Raw genomic sequence first — 24826 nt, forward strand, 5'->3', positions numbered from 1 at the left:
CTTAAAATGACCTGTGAGATCCTCTGTGTCCTGCTTCTCCAAAACTCCTCTGCCACATACCCCATATTCTCCTCAGCTTGCTCTCTCCAGGCTGGCCACACTAGCCCTCCTGGTGTTCCACCACTTGCCTGCCTCCCTCTCCCCACCCTCCTCTCCCGCCCTCCTCCACCTCCTTAGCAGTTGGTACTCTGCCTCAGATGGTCTTTCCACTGCATCAGTATAACTTATTCCCTCACTTCTTTAGGCATTGCCTTTCCATGGAGTCCTTTCCTGACAGCTCTCTGCAGAACTACACTCCCTTAGAAGTAGAACTGATGGGTAAAAGAAAATAAGCATTTGAGTTCTGATAAATACTAGAATATGACCAAATTGCTTTCACTAATAATGCATAGGGCTTCCCTGGTGGCTCAGAGGTTAAAGCGTCTGCCCACAGTGTGGGAGTCCTGGGTTCAATCCTTGGGTGGGGAAGATCCCCTGGAGAAGGAAATGGTGAGCATACACGTTTCCCATTGAGCCTGGCCAATGGAGGCTATTAAGAGCTTTTAAATCTTTTGACAATCACAGTGTTATTTAATTTGTGTTTCTTTTCTCATGTGAGAATTTGAATATCAGTGTAAGAGCCATTTGAATTTCCATTTCTGAGAACTGTATGTTCATATTCCTCATCCACTTTTCTAAAAGTATTGGCCTGATTCTTATTGATGTGTAGAAACTCTTTGTACATTACAGAAATGAGTACTTGGTTTGTGATCATAGCTAGAATTCTCAACTACAAATTGGCACTTTTTAACAAGGGTTATATCATGTGCTGCTGCAGCTGTTGACCTTCAGCACTCCCTGAAAGGAGTCCAGTGTGGAGATCAGAAATGAGGCACACTCTGTGCTAGGAAAAACTGGCAGAAAAGGCCTTCAGAGAGTTAAATATTTTCAGGAGATGATTTTTTGAGCCCCATGGTTGCATTTCGTATCTAGAAAAGCGCTAAAATCATTAACAGAGACATCTGCTTCTTATGACTAGCAGTAACCCTCTGCCAAAATGTGTGCTTGATTGTGTACCCCTTTCCACCAGAGTCGTATATAACACTGACCGCTCTCCCTACGTCTTTGGATCAGTTTCTCAGAGCTATCTTACATGCTCTCTCCCAGGCTATAGTCTTCATTTTGCCCCAAATAAAACTTACCTCGCAACTCTCACATTGTGTATTTCTTTTCAGTCAACAAAATAAAATAACTCCGGTTTATCATTTGCTTTTTACTTTACTTATGGTGGGTTTTTCTATACAGAATTTTTAAAAATTGAAAGTTTATTTCATTAATATTTTCTTTTATGGGTTCTGAGTATTGCGTCATAAAAGCCCTCTCCCATTTGAGGTAACTTTTCTTTTTCTTTACATGTAAATCTTTTATACATCAGGAATTCATTTGGGTATAAGATGTAAGAAAGATGTCTGACTTTGTTGTTTTTCTAGATGGACCCCTGTCTGCCTCCACACCATTTAGTAAGTGCTCCTTGTTTTCTTTGTTGACATGAAACGCCACCCAGAAGATTCTAGGGCAGACTTTGGTGCTTCTGAGCTGAGGTTGAGGTAATAGTGTTTCCTCTTTGTGAAACCTCTCTGGGCAGGCAGAGACCTCAAACTCACACTGCTGAGAACTGCAAACAAGTCAGACCTGTCACACGCTGTGAGCCCACACCCAGAACGGGCACGTGTGATGTTTCCAAATTGCAGCCTGAAACGCTGTGAGCACATGATTTTCATCTAGTTGGTTTCTCCACCGCACGCACAGTCTCACTAATAATGTCAGAAGTTGGCAGGGAATAGTCACGTGGTTTCAGTTGTTCGTTTTGCAGACTTACACCATCAACCTGTGAGGAAGACCTATACTTAAACCTGCCAAGTGCTCTGAGCTATGGAGAAGAAAGGTATTGTGGAATCCTTCTGCTACCTTTTAGATTCCAAGCATGTTATTGTGACATCAACATTTTAGGCTTAATGAAGTTTTATTTCAATTTTTATAAATTAATTCCTCTGTGTTCAGCTAGCTATGAAACGAGGCCACTGAGTGTGGATTCTGAGGGCTGAAGTTTTGGAGAATGGGATGAAATTTTTCATGTTTGGTGATGGCATATGAGACCACTGAAGCCAGTTTACCTGGCATCTATCCACAAGGGTGCTTTTTAAACCAGGACAATACAACTATTGTTCAGTGATAATTATATCAATAATGCTGACACTAAGATACTATGCTATTCTGCTCTACCTTTTCAATTAATTTCTGAATCATCAAAAATGATTATGAGAAATATAATTTAAGTTTTAAGGTTATTTATTGGCTTGTGATCCTTAAGGGTTAGGAGTTTTGTTTAAGACACAGAAAAGAGTGAGTTTAATCCTGATTCTTCCGCCTTTTATCTGAGTAACTTTGAGCAAGTAACCCAACTTCCGTAAGCCTTAATTTCCTCATATACAAAATGGTGTTAGTACTTATTGTTATAGGGATTAATAAGAAAATCCATTTAAAGCACAAATAAGGTACTTCTTTCCTATCTGATTGGCAAATATCAAGAAGATTAAAAACACCTTTGGTGGTGAGAGTCTGGTGGAGACAGATACTCTCATACATTGCTTGGGGGAGTGTAAATGTATCCAAACACCACATAAAACAATTTGGCAATATCTAACAATATTTATCAAATACATATACATACCTCTGACAAGCATTCCTCTAGCTGGAATTTATTAAATAGATAGATATATGTGTAAATGAGCAAACTGATAACTGTATACAAATATTTAATACAGCACTGTTATAATAAGAATAGAGTACAAAAAAACTAAATTTCCATCTATAAAGGTTTGTTCTGATGGACTCATGCAATCAAATATCATGCTGTAATAAATAACAAGGAAATATTTGTGTCACCAAATGGGATATTTGCAGGATATACTGCTAATCAGAAGCAACAAGATGTAGAACAGTATGTAAAAACAGGATGGAAATAAAGACACACACACACATATTTGTTTGTATAATCACAAAAAAGCTCAAGAAAAACACTCAAGAAAAGAATAGCATTGATTTCCTCTAAAGCTGCAATTTCCTGGTGGAAATTTTTAAAGAATTTCTTGAGCATCCAGATAACTTTTCAGTAAATATCTTTTCTGTCTTTTGATTGTACTCTTTGAATGTGTAACTTAATTTTTAAGATTTGTTTTAATGGAAAGATAACTGCTTTATAATATTATATTGGTTTCTGCCATATATCAACAGGAATCAGTGATAGGTATACATAAATCCCCTCCCTCTTGAACAGCCCTCCCACCCCTCTAGGTTGTCACAGAGCACCAAGTGTGAGCTCACTGCATCACACAGCAAATTCCCACTGGCTATCTATTTTACATACGGAGATGTATATGTTTCCATGCTACTCTCTCAACTAATCCCACCCTCTCCTTACCCTAAGGTGCCCACAAGTCTGTTCTCTGTCTGCCTCTCCATTGCTGCCTTGCAAATAGGTTCATCAGTACCGTCTTTGTAGATTCCATATATATGCATTAATATATGATATTTGTCTTTCTCTTTCTGACTTACTTCACTGTTTAATGTGCAGTTTTCTTTTTAAAAAGTAAGTATAGTATACGGAACACTTGTGACACAGCATGCAACAAATATTAGTGCTTTTTTAAAATTTCAACTTAATGGCAATTGATTATCTTCCACTAAAATAAAGCAACATGGATGGACTTACAGATTGTCATATTGAGTGAAGTAAATCAGAAGGAAAAATATCACGTGACATTCCTTATATGTAGAATCCAAAAAGACATGATACAAATGAACTTATTTACAAAACAGAAACAGACTCACAGACTTAGAGAATGAACATTTGGTTGGTGGGGGGAAGGATGGAAGGAAGGGATAGTTAGGGAGTTAGGGATGGACATGACAGACTGCTATATTTAAAATGTATAACCAACATGGACCTACTGTAGAGCACAGAGGACTCTGCTCAATATGTGGCAGCCTGGATGAAAGGGGAGTTTGACGAAATTGATTGAGACTATTGAGTTTAAGAGAATTGATACATGTATATGTATGGCTGAGTCCTTTTGCTGTTCAACTGAACTATCACAACACTGTTAATTGGCTGTACTCCAAGACAAAATAAAAAGTTAAAACTTTATTCATTTAAAAAAATAAAATTTCAATTTAATGTTAATTAACTATCTTCCACTAAAATAAAGATGCCCAAAGAATTTTAAAATCAGCTGTTTAAAATTTTAAATTCTACAAATTTCATAATATACAAATAATTTTAAACAATAAAATGTGCCTTACTATAAATTATGAAGGTGCTTCTTTTAGCTCATAAAGTCCCACAATCTGAGTTTGTCATCATTTACATTTTTCATAAAGTTGTTAAAATATGTTTTTTTTCCCCCTAAATCATCATCAATATATTTATTTGAGGGAGAAAGGGTCAAATCTTATTAGGAACTCTTATATGTATATTTATTTAGGCTGTGCTGTATCTTTGTTACTGAGCCTGGGCTTTCTCTACTTGTGCTGAGCCATGGCTACTCTTCATTGAAGTGCATGGACTTCTCACTGTGGAGGCTTCTCTTTCTGCATAGAGCGCAGGCTGTAGTCACATGGACTTCAGCAGTTGTGGCACACAGGCTTTCTGCTCCACAGCATGTGGATCTTCCCTGATTGAGGATTGAACCTATGTTCCCTGCACTGGCAGGCAGATCACTCTCCACTGTACCACCAGGGAAGTCCCAGGACCTTTACATTGGATAGGACTAGAGTCACGATCTGCCTAACACTTGGGTATTCACAACTGCATGGGTAACCATATCCTGCATGAAAGGCATCTCCATTAAACAGACAAGCATTCGACGAGGCGGCCATGTTCTGAGCAGTCACATGATTTCCATCCAGAAGGTGCCGCCAGTGTTGAGAAAAATAAAGTGAGCTTCCAGCAAAGACCTGGACAGGCTGGTGGCCTTGTGAAAGGGGATCACAGTCTATTTACAAAGCAAGAGAGCAAAGGTCCCAGCTGGCCAGCAGGATCAGAGCCGGGGCTGATCCCAGAGATGTGAATGGGGGAGGTGGTACCTGACCTCACAACCCTTTGCTCATCCAACTTGGGCCTCCACAAGCCATTCTCTGGTCCCCTGCACAAGACAGACTTAGGAAATGTGCAAAGTAGGGGAGTCTGCCCCAATTCCCCAGCCCTAACCCAAAATTCCTGGGTCTAACAGTCATCAATCCACTGGTCGCAGCTTCAACCCCACCCAACCCTGCTTCCAGAGAAGCATAGGGGGAATATAGAAACCGGAGTCCAGCCAGTCTGGAGCACTTCTAGGTGCTGCTCCGTTGCTCTGACAGGTGCCTGGAAATGATCAGGCCTCACCACAGTGGCCAGGCTCAGACAGCGTGGTGTTTTGGGTGATTTGTGAACTGAACTGAACTCTGTTTGTTGTCATTGTTACTCAGTCACTCAGTTGTGTCTAACTCTTTGCAACCCTATGAACAGCAGCACGCCAGGATTCCCTGTCCTCCACTATCTTCTGGAGTTTGCTCAAATTCATGTCCATTGAGTTGGTGATGCCATCTAACCATCTCTTCCTCTGTCGTCCCCTTCTCCTCTTGCCATCAATCTTTCCCAGCATCCAGGTCTTTTCCAGTGAGTTGGCTCTTCAGCTGAGGTGGCCAAAGTATTGGAGCTTCAGCTTCAGCATCAGTCTTTTCAATGAACATTCAGGATTGATTTCCTTTAGGATTGACTGGCTTGATCTCCTTGCAGTCCAAGGGACTCTCAAGAGTCTTCTCTAACACCATTGTTCAAAAGCATCAATTCTTTGGCATTCAGCCTTCTTTATGGTCCAACTCTCACACCCATATGTGACTACTGGAAAAAGCCATAGCTTTTACTATACAGACCTTTGTTGGCAAAGCGATGTCTCTACTTTTTAATATGCTTTCTAAGTTTGTCATAGTTTTTCTTCCAAGGAGCAAGCGTCTTCTAATTTCATGACTGCAGTTACCATCAGAAGTGATTTTAGAGCCCAAGAAAATAAAGTCTATCACTGATTCTATTTTTTCCCCATCTATTTGCCATGAAGTGATGGAACTGGATGCTATGATCTTAGTTTTTTGAATATTGAGTTTTAAGCCAGCTTTTTCACTTTCCTTTCACCTTCATCAACACACTCTTTAGTTCCTTTTCCTGCTCTGCTCTAACGGTGGTGTCATCTGCATATCTGAGGTTGTTGATGTTTCTCCTGGCAGTGTTGATTCCAGCTTGTAATTCATCCAGCCCAGCATTTCACATGATGTGCATTCTGCAAGTAAGTTATAAGCAGGGCGGCAATTACAACCTTGACGTACTCCGTTCACAATTCTGAACCAGTCCACTGTTCCATGTCCAATTCTAACTGTTGCTTCTTGACCTGCAGACACGTTTCTCAGAATGTAGGCAAGGTGGTCTGGTATTCCTATCTCTTTAAGAAATGTCCACAGTTTGTTGTGATCCACACAGTCAAAGGCTTTAGCATAGTCAATGAAGCAGAAGTTTTTCTGGAGTTCTCTTGCTTTTTCTATGATCCAATGGATGTTGGCAATTTGATCTCTGGTTCCTCTGCCTCTTGTAAATCCAGCTTGAACATCTGGAAGTTCACTGTTCACGTACTTTTGAAGACTAGCTTGAAAGATTTTGAGCATTACTTGCTGGTATGTTTAATGAGTGCAACTCTGTGGTAGTTTGAACATTCTTTGGCACTGTCTTTCTTTGGGATTGGAAAGAAAACTGACCTTTTCCAATCCTGTTGCCACTGCTGAGTTTTCTAAATTTGCTGACATATTGAATGCAGCACTTTAATAGCATCATCATTTAGGATTTGAAATAGCTCAGCTGGAATTCCATCACCTCTACTAACTTTGTTCTTCGTGATGCTTCCTAAGGCCCACTTGACTTTACACTCACACTGCAGGACATCTGTCTTTAGGTGAGTGATCACACCATTGTGGTTATCTGTGTCATTAGTACCTTTTCTGTATAGTTCTTCTGTGTATTCTTGTCACCTCTTCTTAATATCTTCTGCTTCTGTTAGTTCTGTACCATTTCTGTCCTTTATTATGCCCATCTTTGAATGAAATGTACCCTTGGTATATCTCATTTTCTTGAAGAGAGCGCTAGTCTTTCCCATTCTAGTGTTTTTCTCTATCAGTTTGAATTGTTCACTTTAAGAAGGCCTTCTAATTTCTCCTTGCTATTCTTTGGAACTCTGCATTCAGATGGATATATCTTTCCTTTTCTCCTTTGCTTTGTGGTTCTCTTCTTTTCTCAGCTATTTGTAAGGCCTCCTCAGAAAACCATTTTGTCTTTTTGCATTTCTTTTTCTTGGGAATGGTTTTATCACCACCTCCTGTACAATGTTACCAACCTCCATGCATAGTTCTTCAGGCACTCTGTGTATCAGATCTAATCCCTTGAATCTATTTGTCACCCTCACTGTATAATCATAAGGGATTTGATTTAGGTCATACCTGAAAGGCCTAGTGATTTTCCCTACTCTTTTCAATATAAGTCTGAATTTTGCAATAAGGAGTTCATGATCTGAACTACAATCAGCTCCTGGTCTTGCTTTTGTGATTATAGAACTTCTCTGTCTTCGGCTGCAAATATAACCAATCTGATTTTGGTATTGACCATCTTGTGATGTTCATGTACAAAGACGTTTCTTGTGTTGTTGGAACTGGTGATAGCAACAGTGCTTGCTATCACCAGTGCGTTGTCTTGGGAAAATTCTGTTAGGGTTTGCCTGCTTCATTTTGTATTCCAAGGCCAAAGGCGCTTGTTACTCCAGGTATCTCTTCACTTCCTGCTTTTGTATTCCAGTCTCCTATGATGAAAAGGACATCTGTTTTTGGTGTTAGTTCTAGAAGGTCTTATAGGTAAGTCTTCATATAAGCGTTCAACTTCACTTTCTCCATCATTAGTGGTTGGGGCATAGACTTAGACTACTCTGATATTGAATGGTTTGCCTTGGAAATGAACAGAGATCCTTCTGTTGTTTTCACATGATTCATTTTACTTCAGGACAAAGCACGATCCTGTGCCACCCAGCAGAAAAGCACACTGGAGCCTCAGACGTGCTGGCCTTGCACACTCAGGTCCTTCTAGCAGTGGGGCCAGGATTGGAACACTGGGGAGTGAGCAGGGAACCTGGCATGCAACCCACAGTTATTCACAGCCATGAGATTGCTGAGCAGCAGGAAGGGGTAGGTCAACATGCTAACTGAGACCCCCATCACAAATTTAGGGTGGCTCCAGATGGCCAGGGCCTGGCTGAACTGGGAACCTGGATTGTGGTCTCATTGCCCAGTCCTCTTGGGGTGTCCCTCATGCAGTCACCACCAGGTAGGCATTGATGAAGTGACCAGCAGGTCCATAGGAAAACTGCATCTCCCAGGAGTTGAGGGGTTAAGCCCAGAGAGAATCCCAGCAGCCGCTCTTCTGTGAAAATCTTCCCCTGGGGCTCAACTCTGGGCTGTCCTTGGCCCTCTGTCCACAGAACCAACTGTGCAGCTCATGGAGACGATAGGCAGAGGGGCAGGCCAGCATGCGGGACCCGACCTGCATTGCCATCTCTAGGGGTCTCCTTCACCACTTCTATTCAGAGATGTCCTTATGTCATCTGTGCTGGAAGCCATCTCCATCTCAGCCAGAGGAAAGATGGAGATACCATCCAGGTCATTGTGGGGAGGGTGGCAGACATCAGCCAGGGGCTCAGGCCTGGGAACAGCCTAGCTTCCCATCTGCTTGCACAGGGTCTGCAGTGTAGATGAGGAAGCTTTGTGGGCAGAGGACCTTCCTCCCTGGCATGCTGGTCCCAATGGTGGGACCACTCATGACCTATCTGGATAAGAGACTTCACGTAGAGCAGTGGGTTCCTGATCACTGCCTTACCCAGCACTGGGAAAAGAGCCTCAGTGGCCCGGGTGTTTTCCCTGGAGCCCAGCCTCATGGATGCACCACAGGTCTGGGGTATGTGCTGGGGTGCCAGTGGCAGATGGGGAGCCTGGGCCTGCATCCACGCTGATACTCTGCCTCAGCTCTTTCTTGGGCTCCCCACCTCCCATAACTATCTGGTAACTGAGCACAGAAGAATTGATGCTTTTGAACTGTGGTGATGGAGCAGACTCTGGAGAGTCCCTTGGACTGTAAGGAGATCAAACCAGTCAATCCTAAATGAAATCAACCCTGAATATTCACTGGAAGGACTGATGCTGATGCTGAAGCACCGATACTTTGGCCATCTGATGTGAAGAGCTGACTCATTAGAAAAGACCCTGATGCTGTGGAAGATTGAAGACAGGAGGAGAAGGGAGCAACAGAGGATGAGATGGTTGAATGGCATTACTGACTCAGTGGACTTGAGTTCAAGCAAACTCCAGAAGATGGTGAAGGACAGGGAAGCCTGGCCCACTGTAGTTCATGGGGGTCACAAAGAGTCAGGCATGACTTAGTGACTAAACAAAAACAACAGTTTAAAAAATCTACTAAATGTCCACTGACAGAGGAATAGATACAGAAGATGTGGTACGTATACACAATGGAATATTACTCAGCCATAAAAAGAATAAAATAATGCTAGGCAGAGAAAGACACGTACTACATGATATCATGTATACGTGGATTCTTTAAAAATGGTACAAATGAACTACTTACAAAATAGAAATATAGAAAACAAATTTATCATTACCAAGGTGGACAGTAGGGGAGGGATAAACTGGAAGATTTGGATTAACATATACATACTACTATACATAAAATAGATAAGAACCTGCCGTGTAGCACAGGGAACTGTACTCAGTACCCTTTAATGGCCTATATTGGAAAAGAATATAAAAGAGTGGATACGTGTATATGTATAACTGAATCACTTTGGTGTATAGCAGAAACTAATACAACATTGTAAATCAACTATTTGTTGTTTGTTGTTCAGTTGCTCAGTCATGTCTGACTCTTAGTGACCCCATGGACTGCAGCACGCCTGGCATCCCTGTCCATCACCAACTCCCAGAGCTTACTCAAACTCATGTCCATTGAGTTGGTGATGCCATCCAATCATCTCACTTTCTGTTGTCCCCTTCTCCTCCAGCCTTCAATCTTTCCTAGCATCAATGTCTTTTCCAAAGAGTCGCCTCCTCGCATCAGGTGGCCAAAGTACTGGAGCTTCAGCTTCAGCTTCAGCATCGGTCCCTCCAACGAGTATTTGGGACTGATTTCCTTTAGGATCGACAGGTATTGATCTCCTTGCAGTCCTAGGGACTCTCAACAGTCTTCTTCTCCAACGCTGCAGTTCAAAAGCATGAATTCTTTGGGGCTCAGCCTTCGTTGTGGTCCAACTCTCACATCCATACGTGACTACTGGAAAAACCATAGCTTTGACTATATGGACCGTTGTCGGCAAAGTATTGTCTCTGCTTTTTAATACACTGTTTAGGCTTGTCATAGCTTTTCTTCCAAGAAGCAAGTGTCTTTTAATTTCATGGCTGCAGTCACCATCTGCAGTGATTTTGTAGCCCAAGAAAGTAAAGTCTGTCACTGTTTCAATTTTTTCCCCATTTATTTGCCATGAAGTGATGGGACTGGATGCCATGATCTTAGTTTTCTGAATGTTGAGTTTTAAGCCAGCTTTTTCACTCTCCTCTTTCACCTTCATCAAGGGGCTGTTTGGTTCTTCTTTGCTTTGTGGCATAAGACTGGTGTCATCTGTATATCTGAGGTTATAAGTCCTCTTGGAGGAGGTCCCTGTTAGCTCCACTGTAGAGTCACTGAGCTGATGATCCACAAACTGGAGAACAATTATAAGAAAGAGGTTCTTGCCCTGTTGGAAAAGTTCTAGGGCCCACAACAGATTTCCCAACCTGGGAATTCGGCAAAGAGACTGAGAACCCCCAGGGAATTTGACTTTGAAGGCTGGTGGGATTTGATTTCAGAACTTCCACAGGACTGGGGAAACAGACTCTTGGAGGGCACAGCAAAACCTTGTGTGCACCAGGACACAGAAGAAAGGAGCAGTGACCCCACAGGAGACTGAGCCAGACTTGCCTGTGAGTGTTTGGGAGTCTCCAGCAAAGGTGTGGGCGACAGTGGCCTGCCACGGGGTCAGGGGCACTGACTATGACAGTCCTGGGAGCTGTAGTGTGCTGGCATAACTCCTTTTGAAGGAAGTCGCCATTACTGCCATTGCCCCTACTATAGTTTGGCCTCAGGCCAAACTACAGAGAGGGAACACAGGCCCACCCATGAGCAGAAAATTGGATTAAAGATTTACTGAGCCCACCAGAGCAAGACCCAGTTGTCCCCACAGCCAGTCCCTCCCATCAGGAAGCTTCCATAAACCTCTTATCCTCATCCATCAGAGGACAGACAGAATGAAATAAACTATACTCCAATAAAAATTAATTATTAAAAAAAAATCTCCTTAGGCAAAGAGCATGACTAGAAGGAAAAGTTTTCCACATACAAATGAAAATTTCTCATGAGTTAGTCTTTGAACAATTAAGAGTTTTGGTATTATTTAAACTTCTCTCAAACATTAGATTTTGGAGAAGGAATGAAAATACTGTGTGTACTCTAGAATTATGTATTTATATATAGCCAAGTTTTGCCTATAGTTGTGAGTTTTGAGCAAATCTGGGTGAAATTGTGAGTACTTGGAGAATTCTTTTTCTGTTTGACTTTGATATATTTAGACCATCATACTGCGCTAGTTTTTTCCTCAATGAACTGAGCATCTAGGTCTTACTCTCATCAGATGTTCTGCATATTAACCTTCCCATGCTTTGGGAATAACAGCTACTCTTCTTTCTCCGGCTTTTAATTTCTTAAATGGAAATCATTTTTAGGCCATGCTGTATGTATAATATTAACAGGTGTCCCCAGACTCTGGTCTCTTAGCCTGGTGAAGTATTTTCTGGAATTTAAGAAGACTTAGATTTAATCGCACCTCCCCTATAAAATTGTTAGAGATCTCTAAAGTCTAATGTTCCAATTTTTTCCCACCGTGTCTTGAGTATAATACATATTATTATGTATATGCATTATATACATAAATTGTGCATCTATTATCATGATTTGTCTCTTTTAGAAAACAGTGAACTCCTTAAAAACAGCAACTGTATTGTTCTTGTAACTATATGCTAGCCCAGCAGGTGTTAGGTACTCAGTAATGTTGGCTGAATAACGACAGTTTTTTTCCCAGTAGATGTTGTACTGCTCATGGAACTACTTCAGCAAATATTATCACTCTATTATATCTGAGTATCTTATTAGCTATAAAAGTAAATCAAAAGAATAGAGTCCTCATCCAACATGTATCAAGATTCTGAGTACAGAGGAATTCTATTTTCCTAGATCTAGTTGCAATTTAGCTATGTACTAGATAATTATGATCTAAATTCTCCATCTGAAGCTTAAAAGCTTTTTTATTTTTTTAATGACCTGAATACACGGCCTCTTTTCAACAGTGTGATCCAATAGTCACTGTTAAGGGAATATTCAAGAAGCAACTGAATCTGTTGGCTCATTTTTTTTTCTTTTTCTCAAAAGCAACAGTGATAAAACTGTTATCGTTAATGACAAAAACAAAATTGTTATTATTGGCAGATATTCCTAAACATCCAGATAGAGGAAGAACAATGCCCTTGGGGACTTAGGAGGCATGTTTCATGGCCTGACAGCTTGACATCATGGTCTTCGGGCACTTCTTTAATGTCCTGTACTCCGTTTCCTCCTCTGTGAAAAGGGATCCAAATACCAGCCTCACAGTTTTATATTAACAGTAAAAGCTGACCTTTTTTGGATGATGCTCTGTTGCATGGATTTCTGGAGCAATCATCAGAGTTCCAGGATTTAAATAGATCCACCATTGTGATCTGAAAAAAAATCAAAATCCTCTCTGTAACCTTTCTTCTTAGCAAGGTGAGATATTCCAGTCTGTGGGCAAAAGCACAAAGTCAGCTCTTTGCTTCTGGTGTGCAGTCCAGGGCACTTGAATGACTCTTCTCTCAACTTCATAGAAATCCTTCCTTTCCCATTGTTGCTTGCCAAATCTTGATGATGAAGCCACAGCACAGCACCAAAGCCTAGCTGAAACCACAAAACAATCAGCAGGAATTGTATAAAGAATATGATAACCATTAAACCCTAGTTTCACTAAACATAATCAAATTCAAAGTCCTTCAAATTTAATTCTAGGAACCTATTCCCTTCAATAGATAGTACTATTCTGGCCACCTGTAAAAATGACATAACAGTATGTTTGTTTATTTGTTTTTGAGAAAGAATTTGGAAGTAGTTCATTCTGTGATTTTGGTATTATCAGGAATGCCTTTAGTCAAATATGGATGTGAGAGTTGGACTATAAAGAAGACTGAGCGCTGAAAAATTAATGTTTTTGAACTGTGGTCCTGGAGAAGACCCTTGAGGGTCCCGTGGACTGTAAGGAGATCAAGCCAGTCAACGTCCTTAAGGAAATCAAACCTGAATATTCATTGGAAGGACTGATGCTGAAGCTGAAGCTCCAATACTTTGGCCATCTGATGTGAAAAGCCGACTCATTTGAAAAGACCCTGATGCTGGGAAAGATTGAAAGCAGGAGGAGACGGGGATGACAGAGGATGAGATGGTTGGATGGCATCACTGACTCGATGAACATGAGTTTGAGCAAACTCAGGGAGACGGTGAAGGACAGGGAAGCCTGGCGTGCTGCAATCCATGGGGTTGCAAAGAGTTGGATACGACTGAATGACCGAATGGCAACAACAATAACTTACAAAATGTATAGGAGCCTAAACTGCTTTATAATATCAGGTCAAAACTGAGTTATGCAAGAATAAACCAAGTCCAGCGCTAACGTCATGAGGAGCTCAAGGCCCTTTACATATCTTGGTGTTTCTTACACAATACTTAAAACTTATAGGTTTAAAGATAGAGTGTTAGGTTTTACCTTTCTAGTACTGGGTTGGTCAAAATGTTTTTTTGTTTTTTTCTGAAGATGGCTCTAGTAGTGCTTAGTTTTCTTTAGCTTCATTGAAAACAATTTTGTTAAATTGTAGTGTGATCACTCTCATATTAGCATGCATTAAAAAAAACATCAAAATTGGTGAATTTTTGTGTACCCATTTTAAGATTGAAGACGGAAGAAAAAAGCAACATTTTGGCATAAAGGCATAAAAGCTTTATTATTTCAAGAAAGCTAAAAATATAACTGAAACACAAAAAAAGATTTGTGTAGTGAATGGAGAAGGTGCTGTGACTGGTCAAACATGTCAAAAGTGGTTTTTGAAGTTTCATGCTAGAGATTTCTCTCTAGATAACACTTCATGGTCAGGTAAGCCAGTTGAAGTTGACAGCAATCAAATCATTAATTGAGAACAATCAATATTATACCATGTGGGAGACGGCTGATATACTCATAGTATCCAAATCAAGAGCTGAAAATCATTTGCACAAACTTGGTTATATTATTAATAATTGCTTTGATATTTGGTTTCCACACAAGTGAAAAAAAGCCTTCTTGACTGTATTTCTGCATGCGATTCTCTACTTAAAGGTAATGAAAATGTTCTGCTTTTAAAATATATTGTGATGGGTGATGAAAAGTGGACAATGCACATAATGTTGTGAAATAGTGTATTTCCTGCCATATCTGTAAATAAGGATGTCATAGCCATCAGCTATCCTTAGCCTTCCAAAGGTAAATTTCGGGGCCTGGAGTGCCCCCAGGAAGAACAATGCCTGCTATGTGGCAGCCAGTGAGCCACCTCAAGCTGCCACTCCTCCCTACACCAAACGAGAAACTAAAGATGTAAAAAATCAGATCCCAAGATACTGACCCAGAAAACTGAGATACACGTAAAAGAAATGATTTCAGTAAGGCCAGACTCATACATTTTCCCATACATAAAAAACCCACTAAATTCCTTAACTTGAAATATCTGGTTTTCCTTAATTAATAATAATCTTTTGATGTTCAGACTACCTGCCTCTTGTTACAAACTTCTATATAACCTGATTCACCCTACCCCTGCGTCCTCGGAACAATTCGCTCAGGGTCACTTGAAATGCTGTCTGTTGGGGTTAAAGTCCTAAAATTGCCACCAAATAAAACATAACTCACAACATTTAGGTCTTGACTATTTTTTACCTTGGCAATGTGGAATATGGATTTCCTGGTGGTCCAGTGATCCAACTACTGAGCCCATGCACTGCAGTCACTGAAGCCTTCGCACCTAGAACCTGTACTCTGCAACAAGAGAAACCATCCACCGTGATGAGAAGCTCACACACCACAGCGAAGAGTTTCCACCACTTGCCACAACTAGAGAAAGTTTTTGTGCAGCAACAAAGACCCAGCACAGCCAGAACTAATAAAATACATTTTTAAAATAATGTGGAACAGAAGAGATTGTGAGTTAAGCAAAATGAAACACCACCAACCACACCAAAGGCCAGTATTCATCTAAAGAAGGTGATATTGTGTATATGGTGGGATTGAAAGGGAGTCGTCTATTATGAACTCCTTCTGGAAGACCAAAGGATTAATTCCAACAAGTACTACCCTCAGACCAACTGAAGGCACTTCATGAAAAGTGTCCAGAAGTAGTCAACAGAAAACACATAATCTTCTATCAGGATAATTCAAGGCCACGTATTTCTTTGATGACCAGGCAAAAACTGTTACAGCTTGGCTACGAATTCATCCCTGTATTCATTGAGCCTTTAAATTTCCATTTATTTTGGTTTTTACAAAATTCTCTTAACGGAAAAAACTTCAATTCCCTGGAATACTGTAAAAGGCACCTGGTACTAATAGTCACTCAGTTGTGTCTGATTCTTTGTGATCTCGTGGACCATAGCCAGCCAGGCTCTTCTGTCCATGGGATTTTCTCAGCAGCAATAGTGGAGTGGGTTGCCATTCCTTTCCCCAGGGATCTTCCTAACCCAGGGATTGAATGTGGGTCTCTCACATTGCAGACAGATTCTTTACTGTTTAAGCCACAGAGCCCTGGCTTGCTATTAATAGTTCTTTGCCCAATAAGAGAGAAAGTTTGGGGAAAATGGAATTATGAAGTTGAGTGAAAAGTGACAAAAGGTAGTGGAACCAAACAGTAAATATATTGTTCAATAAAGTTCTTGGTGAAAATGAAAAATATGTCTTTTATTTTTACTTAAAAAACCAAAGGAACTTTTTGACCAACCCGATACATTCTGAATTGGCTTTGGAGTCACACTGGGCAACTTTTGTGACCTCACTGGCACTTATTTGTCTGATAATAGGATGTTAATATCCCCTATGACACAGTTAAGTTGAAGACTGAATAACATTGTTATGTAAAGCACTTAGCACAGAGCCTGCCACATGGCAGTGAGCAGTAGGTGCTGGTTATTATTTTTGTGATAATTGTAAAATCCATGTCGAGGAAGTCCTTTTAGATAAATGTAAACTGGATTTTAACAATGGTTTTTTGGGTTCCCATCAGTGTATCTATCATTGGTTCTGGTCTATCAGAAAACTACACATTTTGCAACTGAAAATAGTTAAAGTTAATCTTAATTTCTCCTCAGAAAAGGAACAGACATAGCCCTCTTACTTGGTGTTATTGTCAACTGATCATCAATACTGTTTTTGTTGTGTCGCCTCCAGCACCTAGAAGAAGAATGTCACACTGGGAGTCCTTAGGCCTGGAGTCCCAGGCACCATTTCTGTCTGTGGGATGATTTCTGCTCCTGGTAGACTCTGCTGTCCCCTGGTGGCCTCTGCTGTCTTCCATTGGTTCCATGTTCCAGGTCAGAAAACCAAGTTATTCTTATAGAGTCATACATATAGTAGGCAGAGCCTGTATATTGCTTTTCCGTTCTTGATTGTTCTTGTATTGGAATCAGCCATTTCTCTATGTGGTTCAGAGCAGGGGCCCTAACTCAGTACTCTCTCCCACACATTACCACCTTATTAACACCAGCCCTCCCCTCTAGGAGCAGAATTGTGCTGTCTCCTTAAAGAGTTACATGTTGACCAGTTCCGATTTTGCTGTCAGAGCCTGACTTTAAACATCTAAGATCCTGAAGCTTTCTCCCCAAACCCTGGTGTCCTTCCTGATTTCCTGTCTTTGACAACGTGCTTGGGTGTTACTCCGAAGTTGTCTGTGTCCTTGTCACACCCTATAACTAGCAAACGTATAAACACAAATTTATTTTTTGATAACTCACCTTTAAGTTCAATTTTGAATTGTCTATTCCAAAGGGTTGGTGATACCATAATCTTTGCCAATTTCTGGTATCCCACCTTCCCCCACCACCAGGGTTGGATCTAAATTTGAGAATGTCTAGTGTGGCGGCAAGTGTTTCGGTTGGGACCTCTGGTTCCCAATGCCATCTGTCTACATGGGCATACAGTGAGAAACTCAGCATCCTAACCCAGTCATTGGTTCTCCCAGCCTCTCCTGGGCTCAGAGTTCCTTTCTGCAAGCTCCCATCTAAGAAAGAAGGTGTCTCCTCTTCCAGGAGGAGAAAAGGGCATCAGAGGATGAGATGGCTGGATGGCATAATCGATGGAATGGACATCAACTTGGGCAAACTCCGGGAGATGGTGAGGGACAGGGAGGCCAGGTGTGCTGCAGTCCATGGGGTCGTGAAGAGCTGGACAGGACTGGGAGACTGAACAACAGCAACTTCCCGGGCACACTGACAAATACAGGGATGTTGTTTTGCTCACTCTCCAAGTTAAGGACCATTTACACCATTTACCTTTCCTCTTTCTCCCCACTTTCTACCATCCACAACCTCCTCTTTCTCCAGCACAAGAGGGGAGTTTGTTTGTTTCAGTTTTTTCTGTGAGTGGAAAGCCAAGCTCTTACAGAACATGTTTTATCCACATCTCTTGCTCCGCCAGTTTTTTTTTTTAGTTCCTGTAAGCCAAGCTTTTTGCAGTATGAAAGCCAGGACAGACTTCTTTTATTCCCTCCTCTGTTTTCTTTTCTTTCTCTGCATCTTTCCCTTAAAGCAATAAATAAGCACAGGATGCCTAGCTGCTTGTTTGGGGTGGAGTCATGCACAAAAACACTGAAAGAAGATAATACTGGTTAGGGGAGGCAATCTGTTAATATTATCCTACCACACTAGGAACAGACAGAAACAGTAATAGGGCCCTTAGGAATAATATCCCTCCCTCTCTCCAAATGAAACTGTGTCCTTAGCCTTAAGAAATAGTGCATAGTCAACTGAGTCCTTTGGCTGTCCACCTGAAACTATCACAACATTGCTAATCGGCTATACTCCAATATAAAAAGAAAGTTATAAAAATTATATATACAATATATTATAATATATTATATTATTATTAATCAATCAATATTAATATTATATAAGAAAGTTATAAATATATTATAATATTAATACAGTAATATAATATACTATATTATACGTTATATTAATATATATTATGATATAATATATAATATATATGATATAATATATTATATGATAGAATATATAATATATATTATATATAATATATACCAGGGCTTCCCTGGTAGTTCTGAGGTTAAAGCGTCTGTCCGCAATACGGGAAACCCGGGTTCGATCCCTGGGTTGGGAAGTTCCCCTGGAGAAGGAAATGGCAACCCACTCCAGTATTCTTGCCTAGAGAATCCCATGGACAGAGGAGTCTGGTGGGCTACAGTCCATGGGGTCACAAAGAATCGGACACGACTGAGCGACTTTTCACTTCATATATATAGAGAGAGAGAGAGAAAGAGAGAGAGAGAAATAATTCATAGTCTTGGCTCTGTTCCTTCCTACACACTGGGCGAGACTTCAGAACTCAGAGTCCTGTCTTAAGGAGACTGACAATGAGACAGGTTGTCTTCTAGGGTAAAGATTTATCAGTTCTGGGAAGATTTTCAAAGGTAGATTCTGTTAATAGAGTTGGTTCTAGGAATATGGCAGTTTATAAAAAGTTGTGACTTTACTGTGAAAAATCTAGACAGAGTGAGAGTAACGTTTGGATTCGTCTTTTACACCCAGAAACCTGTATAACAGAAAGAATCACGTTGCATTTTCTGACAATGCAGAGGCATCCTCAAAGCAATTTGCATCTTTCATTTTGAAGTATTATTAAAACTTGATATTAGTAAGATATTAGTAATTGCTGTAATATAGTATTTAGTAATATCAACGTTGATATTAGTAATTATAACAAAGTGAAAGTGAAGTTGCTCAGTCGCGTCTGACTCTTTGCGACCCCATGGACTGTAGCCTATCAGGCTCCTCCGTCCATGGGATTTTCCAGGCAAGAGTGCTGGAGTGGATTGCCATTTCCTTCTCCAGAGGATCTTCCCGACCCAGGAATTGAACCCGGGTCTCCTGCATTGCAGGCAGACGCTTTCCTCTGCGAGCAATCAGGGAAGCCCAATTATAATAAAGTATTAGCTATTTATGGTTAATCATTACTTACACTTGAGTACTTACTATGTGTCTGAAACTAAACTACCTTAAATAACTTATTTACTCCTCATAAAAACACTAGAAAATACATATTATCTTAACTTACATATAAGGAAACTAAGACACAGAGAAGCTAAGTAACTTCAAAAATCACAAACTGCTATTAGAGATTCAACCCCCAAAGTCTGATAGCCAAGTAGAAGTGCTTAGCTATGCTGCCTAGTTAATGGTAATGATAATCAACCATAACAACAGAAGATTATAGTACATAAGAGACTACTTTTGGAGTAAAATAAAAGCTGATTTTAAGCTCGTAGATCAGAATAAAAATTTTTACTTAATCATTTGATATTTTTGAGAAAAAGTCTAAGCTACCAATTTGTAGTTCTGAAATGAGACTGGTTTAAGGAATAATTTATTTTGACTCTTATCAAGTGGCCTTAGAGGTTATGTGCTAAGTAATTTCTTCTGGATCTTCAGGGAACCACAACGGATAAACACCATGAAACTGAAGGCCACCAATGCATAAAAGAGTAACATTTTACATTAATTTTAATGTGCCGGAGTTTGAAAGGATCAGCACGAGGAGTTGATACAGGAACTCTTCTCGCATTGTACATAAAGGCATATGAAAATGAAATTTCTTGACATTTTCATATAAACATTCTCAGGGCCTGACACTGTGAGAAGTGTTGAGGTTAGAAAAAAGAACACCAAATTCCTGTCTTCGTGGAGTTTAACGGCAGAAGACAGACGAATAGGTCAATAAACAATTAGAATATTATGAAGTGGTAAGGACCATAGCACCACTCTTCTCCAGAATTAAGCTTTATCAAGAAGTAAGTGTGCGGGAGTTGGTGATGGACAGCGAGGCCTGGCTTGCTGCGATTCATGGGGTCGCAAAGAGTCGGACACGACTGAGCGACTGAACTGAACTGAACTGAACTGAAGTGTGCGGGCATGCAGCGAAATCAGAAACTTGAATACAGCTCCCCAGGGAAAGCGGGCACTCTACAAGGCAGCTGAACCAGGAATCTTCGGCCTGGCCTCCTGCCACCGCTCACATGGCCAAGTAAGAGAATCGATTTACAACACGGCCGCCACCGCACAGGGATCAGCGACTCGCCGCGGCTTGCTGCGCCGCCAGGCGGGTGCTGAGGGCCATCGTCTCCGCCCTCTGACGACCCCCAACGTGAGCATTTCCAGCCGTTTCCCAGACACACGGATTTTTCGACAGCCGGCCCCTCGCCTGACAGCTAAGCCCCGAGGTGGAACGGGGTGACAGCCTGACAACGCTCTCCCAAAACACGAGCGAGAGGAATAAAAACAACTGGGCCTGCAGCTTCAGTGAACCAGAAAAGAGGAGAAACCCGGCTGAGAAAGCGCAGAGCCGACCACTAGGGCTCAAGCACCAGCGGACTCCAAGGGCAGCGAAGCCGGAAGTCGGGCCGCGCCGCAGGAAGTTGAGAGGCGGCGCCGGAAGGTCAGCCGTGTCCTCCGTACCCCAGCCGGAAGCAGCTCACCAGCGCCGCCGTTCTTCGCGGGCCTTGTGATTTTAGGGTTCGAGCGGCACCGAGACCACGCGGTGTTAGGAGGTGGTCGTACGCGCGCCCTAAAGCCACAATGTCGTATCCATCCCCCCAGGCTAAGCCTTCCAACCCCAGTAACCCTCGAGTCTTCTTCGACGTGGACATCGGAGGGGAGCGAGGTGAGGAGGCGGGGCGCCCGGGGTCGGGGGCCCCTGAGGCTGGAGCGCTGCTCGGGCAGGGGGCTGGTCTGAGGTGGGGGCCGGCTGCCCACACTGGGACCTGCACTGGTCCAGGCCCCTGGGCTGGGTTGCGCCCGCGACCTTGTACCGGTGCCGTGGGGCGTGGAGAAGTTTCTGGAAATTTCTGTTCGAGGAATGCTGGAAGCTTTTGGGTTTATCTGTTCCGACTTGGCCGCACCTGCCCGCCACCTAGCACCGTGAAGTTAGCACAGAACGAGATGATTTTGTTTGTAGGGCGAAAACCTGTTTTGAAAACCCCAGGTTAAGCGTCTGGTGGGCTCCCGTCACCCTGTGTCTTTTGCCACGTGATGTATGTCAGCAGTTGCCATGTTATCTATAAATTAAAGCGACTTTTGCGTGTTTTTTTTTTTCTTTTTTACTACTGATTCTTCTTTACTACTGATCCATTCAGATTGGTGGACATTTTCTCCGTTTTGGCATGGGGAAAATGAGATCTGTGTGGCGGTGTGGTTGCCTAGGCTACAGTAGCAGCTTGGAGGCGCCTCAGGTCTTGTGAATTCTCACATTGCTTTGTAGCTTAATTGCTCCTGTTCTGGAACACGTTACAACTGCTTTAAAGGGAAAAACTCTGTCCCTTAAACCTGGGACAGAGTATCTCAGCTCTGTTAAAAGAGATGAGGAAGGAGTCAAGGTATATAGGAGTTTTTGCAACAAAGACCAGGTGGTGGGAACATCGAAAAAAGATTACTGTTTATTAAAGAAAACCAGGTGTCTCTAGTTAAGGAGTGTAGGGCTTTTCTCTGTATGGGAAGATGTAAGAATCTGGGCTCACTGAAATCATTCATTTGATGTGCATCTCAGCTGTCTGGGGCCAGTATCCCGTGTTTTCCCATCCTTAGTCTCCTCAGGGTACACTGTTCAGGGTGGCTGCAGCAACTGACTGCTAGGTGGACTTGGAAATGGGCAGCCTGTTTGTCTCCATACTGAGTTCCCTCGGGGCTCTTCGGCAGTGTCAGGTCAGCATAATGTGATGGCTTAATGGCTGCAACAGTCTTTGTTTACTGAGAAGGCAGGCAAACACATGCAGGGAGACTTAGGTGTGCGTTCATTTTGTTTTGAAATTTAGTGCTGGGTTTATTGCCTGCATTAGGAATTGTCTAGAATGGCAACTTTTTCAGGTTTTGCTGCAGAGGCAGCACTAGGCAGGTTCCACAGAGCACAGAGACCACAGCTGCACTTAAAACTTGGCCAGCCTGACCACTCAGAGGATATTGTATTTTCTTCTATTGGTCATTTGGTGATTTAAAATTATGCACACATGTCAGAGAAGATCAATCAAATGATGGTGTCCTTTGTTGTTGCCACTAAGTCTTGTCTGACTCTGTGACCCCATGAACTGCAGCATGCCAGGTTTCCCTGTCCTTCACTATCTTCCGGAGTTTGCTCAAACTCATGTCCATTGAGTCAGTGAACCCTGAATATTCAGTGGAAGGACTGATGCTGAAGATCCAATACTTTGGCCACCTGGTGCGAAGAGCCGACTCACTGGAAAAGACCCTGATGCTGGGAAAGGTTGAGGGCAGGCGGAGAAGGGGCGACAGAGGATGATGGTGTCCTTATATGCTGCTGATCTTCTGGCTACTGTTTATGATCTTTTGTAAGATGTAGTAAAGTAGTTGTTTTAAAGTCATTTGGATCCATGATACTCAATTTAGGTAGACTGAATTAGAATATTAGAAAAATGACCAAAAAAAGAAAACTTGGTATTTTTCAGTCACCACAATTTTACCATTTCTTCTATCATGTGCTTATTTAGTTGTTTTGCATACTGACACAATTTTATTTTTTCTTTCAGTTGGTCGAATTGTCTTAGAATTGTTTGCAGATATTGTACCCAAAACTGCAGAAAATTTTCGTGCGTTGTGTACAGGAGAAAAAGGCATTGGACCCACCACTGGGAAACCTCTCCATTTCAAAGGATGTCCTTTCCATAGAAGTATGTATACATTTTGTGAATCTGATTCTTCTTAGAGGTCACTGAATCCTGTTCCTTAGGGAGTTAGGGAAGAAAACACTAAGGAGAGGGTGAGAGTTAAAAATTACTATTAGTTTCAAAAGGATGCTTTAACATCTGAGACTATAGCTCAGTTTCATAGATGTTGGGCTGTGAAAGGTGGAAGTAATTATGGCAGGGTCCTAAGGTTTATTTATTGAGAAATGGGTTACCCTTGTTTCACCAGGATGTGGCCATGATAAACAAATAGAGCTTGGGTAGCTTGATTGCCTGGTGACAAAAAGTTATGCCTACTTCTTGGGCAGGATTGCTTGGGAAGACTACAGCTGACTTAAAGATTCCATATTTTGGATCCCTGGTGTGACATGTGATGACAAGGTGACCTTTCACTGTGTTGTCATACTTTAGTTTAGTGATTTGCTGGTACTCCCCATGGAGTAGCTCCATATTTGAGGAACTGCATCTTCTCACCATTTTGTCCTCAGCATCTAGTATCGTTACTGAGTAGGCACTTAATATTTATTTAATGAATAAACAAACAAGTTAATTTGTAGTTACGTAAGTATTTAAAGAAACTTGATTAAGAAAAAATTAACATTGATTTTAGATTACTTAAACTGTTGATTTACTTTCATGTTTAACAAAACTATCAAAATGCAAGCATGTGTGTTTGTGCTTAGTCAGATCCAACTCTGCAATCCCATGGACTGTGGCCCACTAGGCTCCCCTGTCCATGGAATATTCCAAGCAAGAATACTGGAGTGGGTTGCCATTTCCTTCTGCAGGGGATCTTTCCAACCCAGGAATTGAACCTCCATCTCCTGTGTTTCCTCCTTGGCAGGTGGATTCTTTACCACTAGCGCCACTTGGGAAGTCCCAAATATAAACATACCAGGGAGATACTGCAGGTTTGGTTCCAGACTACTGCAATAAAGTGAATGTTGTAAGAGAGCAAGTTACAAAGTTCCGGTTTCCTAGTGCATATAAAAGTTATATGTGCAGGATACTATAGTCTATTAAAGTGCACAGTAGCATTGTATCTGGAGAAAAATACATATCTTAATCTAATACTTTATTGCTAAAAAAAATGCCAGAACAATTATAGTAGTAACATCAAAAATCACTGGTCACAGATCACTGTAGCAAATAATAATGAAAAAGTTAGAAATATTGTAAGAATTACCAAAATGTGACAGAGACATGAAGTGAGCACATGCTGTTGGAAAAATGGCACTGATGGACTTGCTGATGCAGAATTGCTACAGACCTTCAAGTTAAAAAACAAAACCCACAGTATCTGCAAAGCACAGTAAATCAAGGAGTTGCCTGTATTCTAAAAAAGTGTCTGTGGACACGAGTTCACATTGCAAACCTGAGACTGCTGTCATAAATCTACTTGCAAGGGTGGAATTGCCTGAAGTCAGAGCACTTTGCCATTCTCTGAATTGTGAGGTGGCTAACTCTGCTGAGACTGTACAGTTTGATTTATGCTGAACAGTTGCTTTCTTTTTGAGGATGTGGTAGAATTTTGGTATCTGCTAGGCAGAGAGTGCCT

The 24826-nt window shown here is 41.5% G+C and overlaps 1 protein-coding gene and 1 pseudogene across 2 annotated transcripts in view; one reads left to right on the forward strand and one right to left on the reverse strand.

Moving 5' to 3' along the window:
- The first annotated feature begins 1758 nt into the window (after positions 1–1758).
- The window catches only part of PPID (peptidylprolyl isomerase D), a 32258-nt gene continuing 9190 nt past the window's right edge, over positions 1759–24826 (forward strand). Inside the window, exons 1-4 of one of the 2 annotated variants that reach the window (XM_069557105.1) lie at positions 1759–1924; positions 16731–16873; positions 20009–21236; positions 23113–23253. In XM_069557105.1, coding sequence (XP_069413206.1) covers positions 21152–21236; positions 23113–23253 — 226 coding nt within the window. In that variant the 5' untranslated portion in view covers positions 1759–1924; positions 16731–16873; positions 20009–21151. The remainder of the gene's footprint in view (positions 1925–16730; positions 16874–20008; positions 21237–23112; positions 23254–24826) is intronic. The other variant, XM_069557106.1, reaches the window with a different exon arrangement.
- LOC138422286 (mitochondrial carrier homolog 1 pseudogene) lies at positions 8102–9104 on the reverse strand (annotated as a pseudogene).

Source organism: Ovis canadensis, chromosome 17, assembly GCF_042477335.2.
Source record: "Ovis canadensis isolate MfBH-ARS-UI-01 breed Bighorn chromosome 17, ARS-UI_OviCan_v2, whole genome shotgun sequence".
Lineage (NCBI taxonomy): Eukaryota > Metazoa > Chordata > Mammalia > Artiodactyla > Bovidae > Ovis > Ovis canadensis.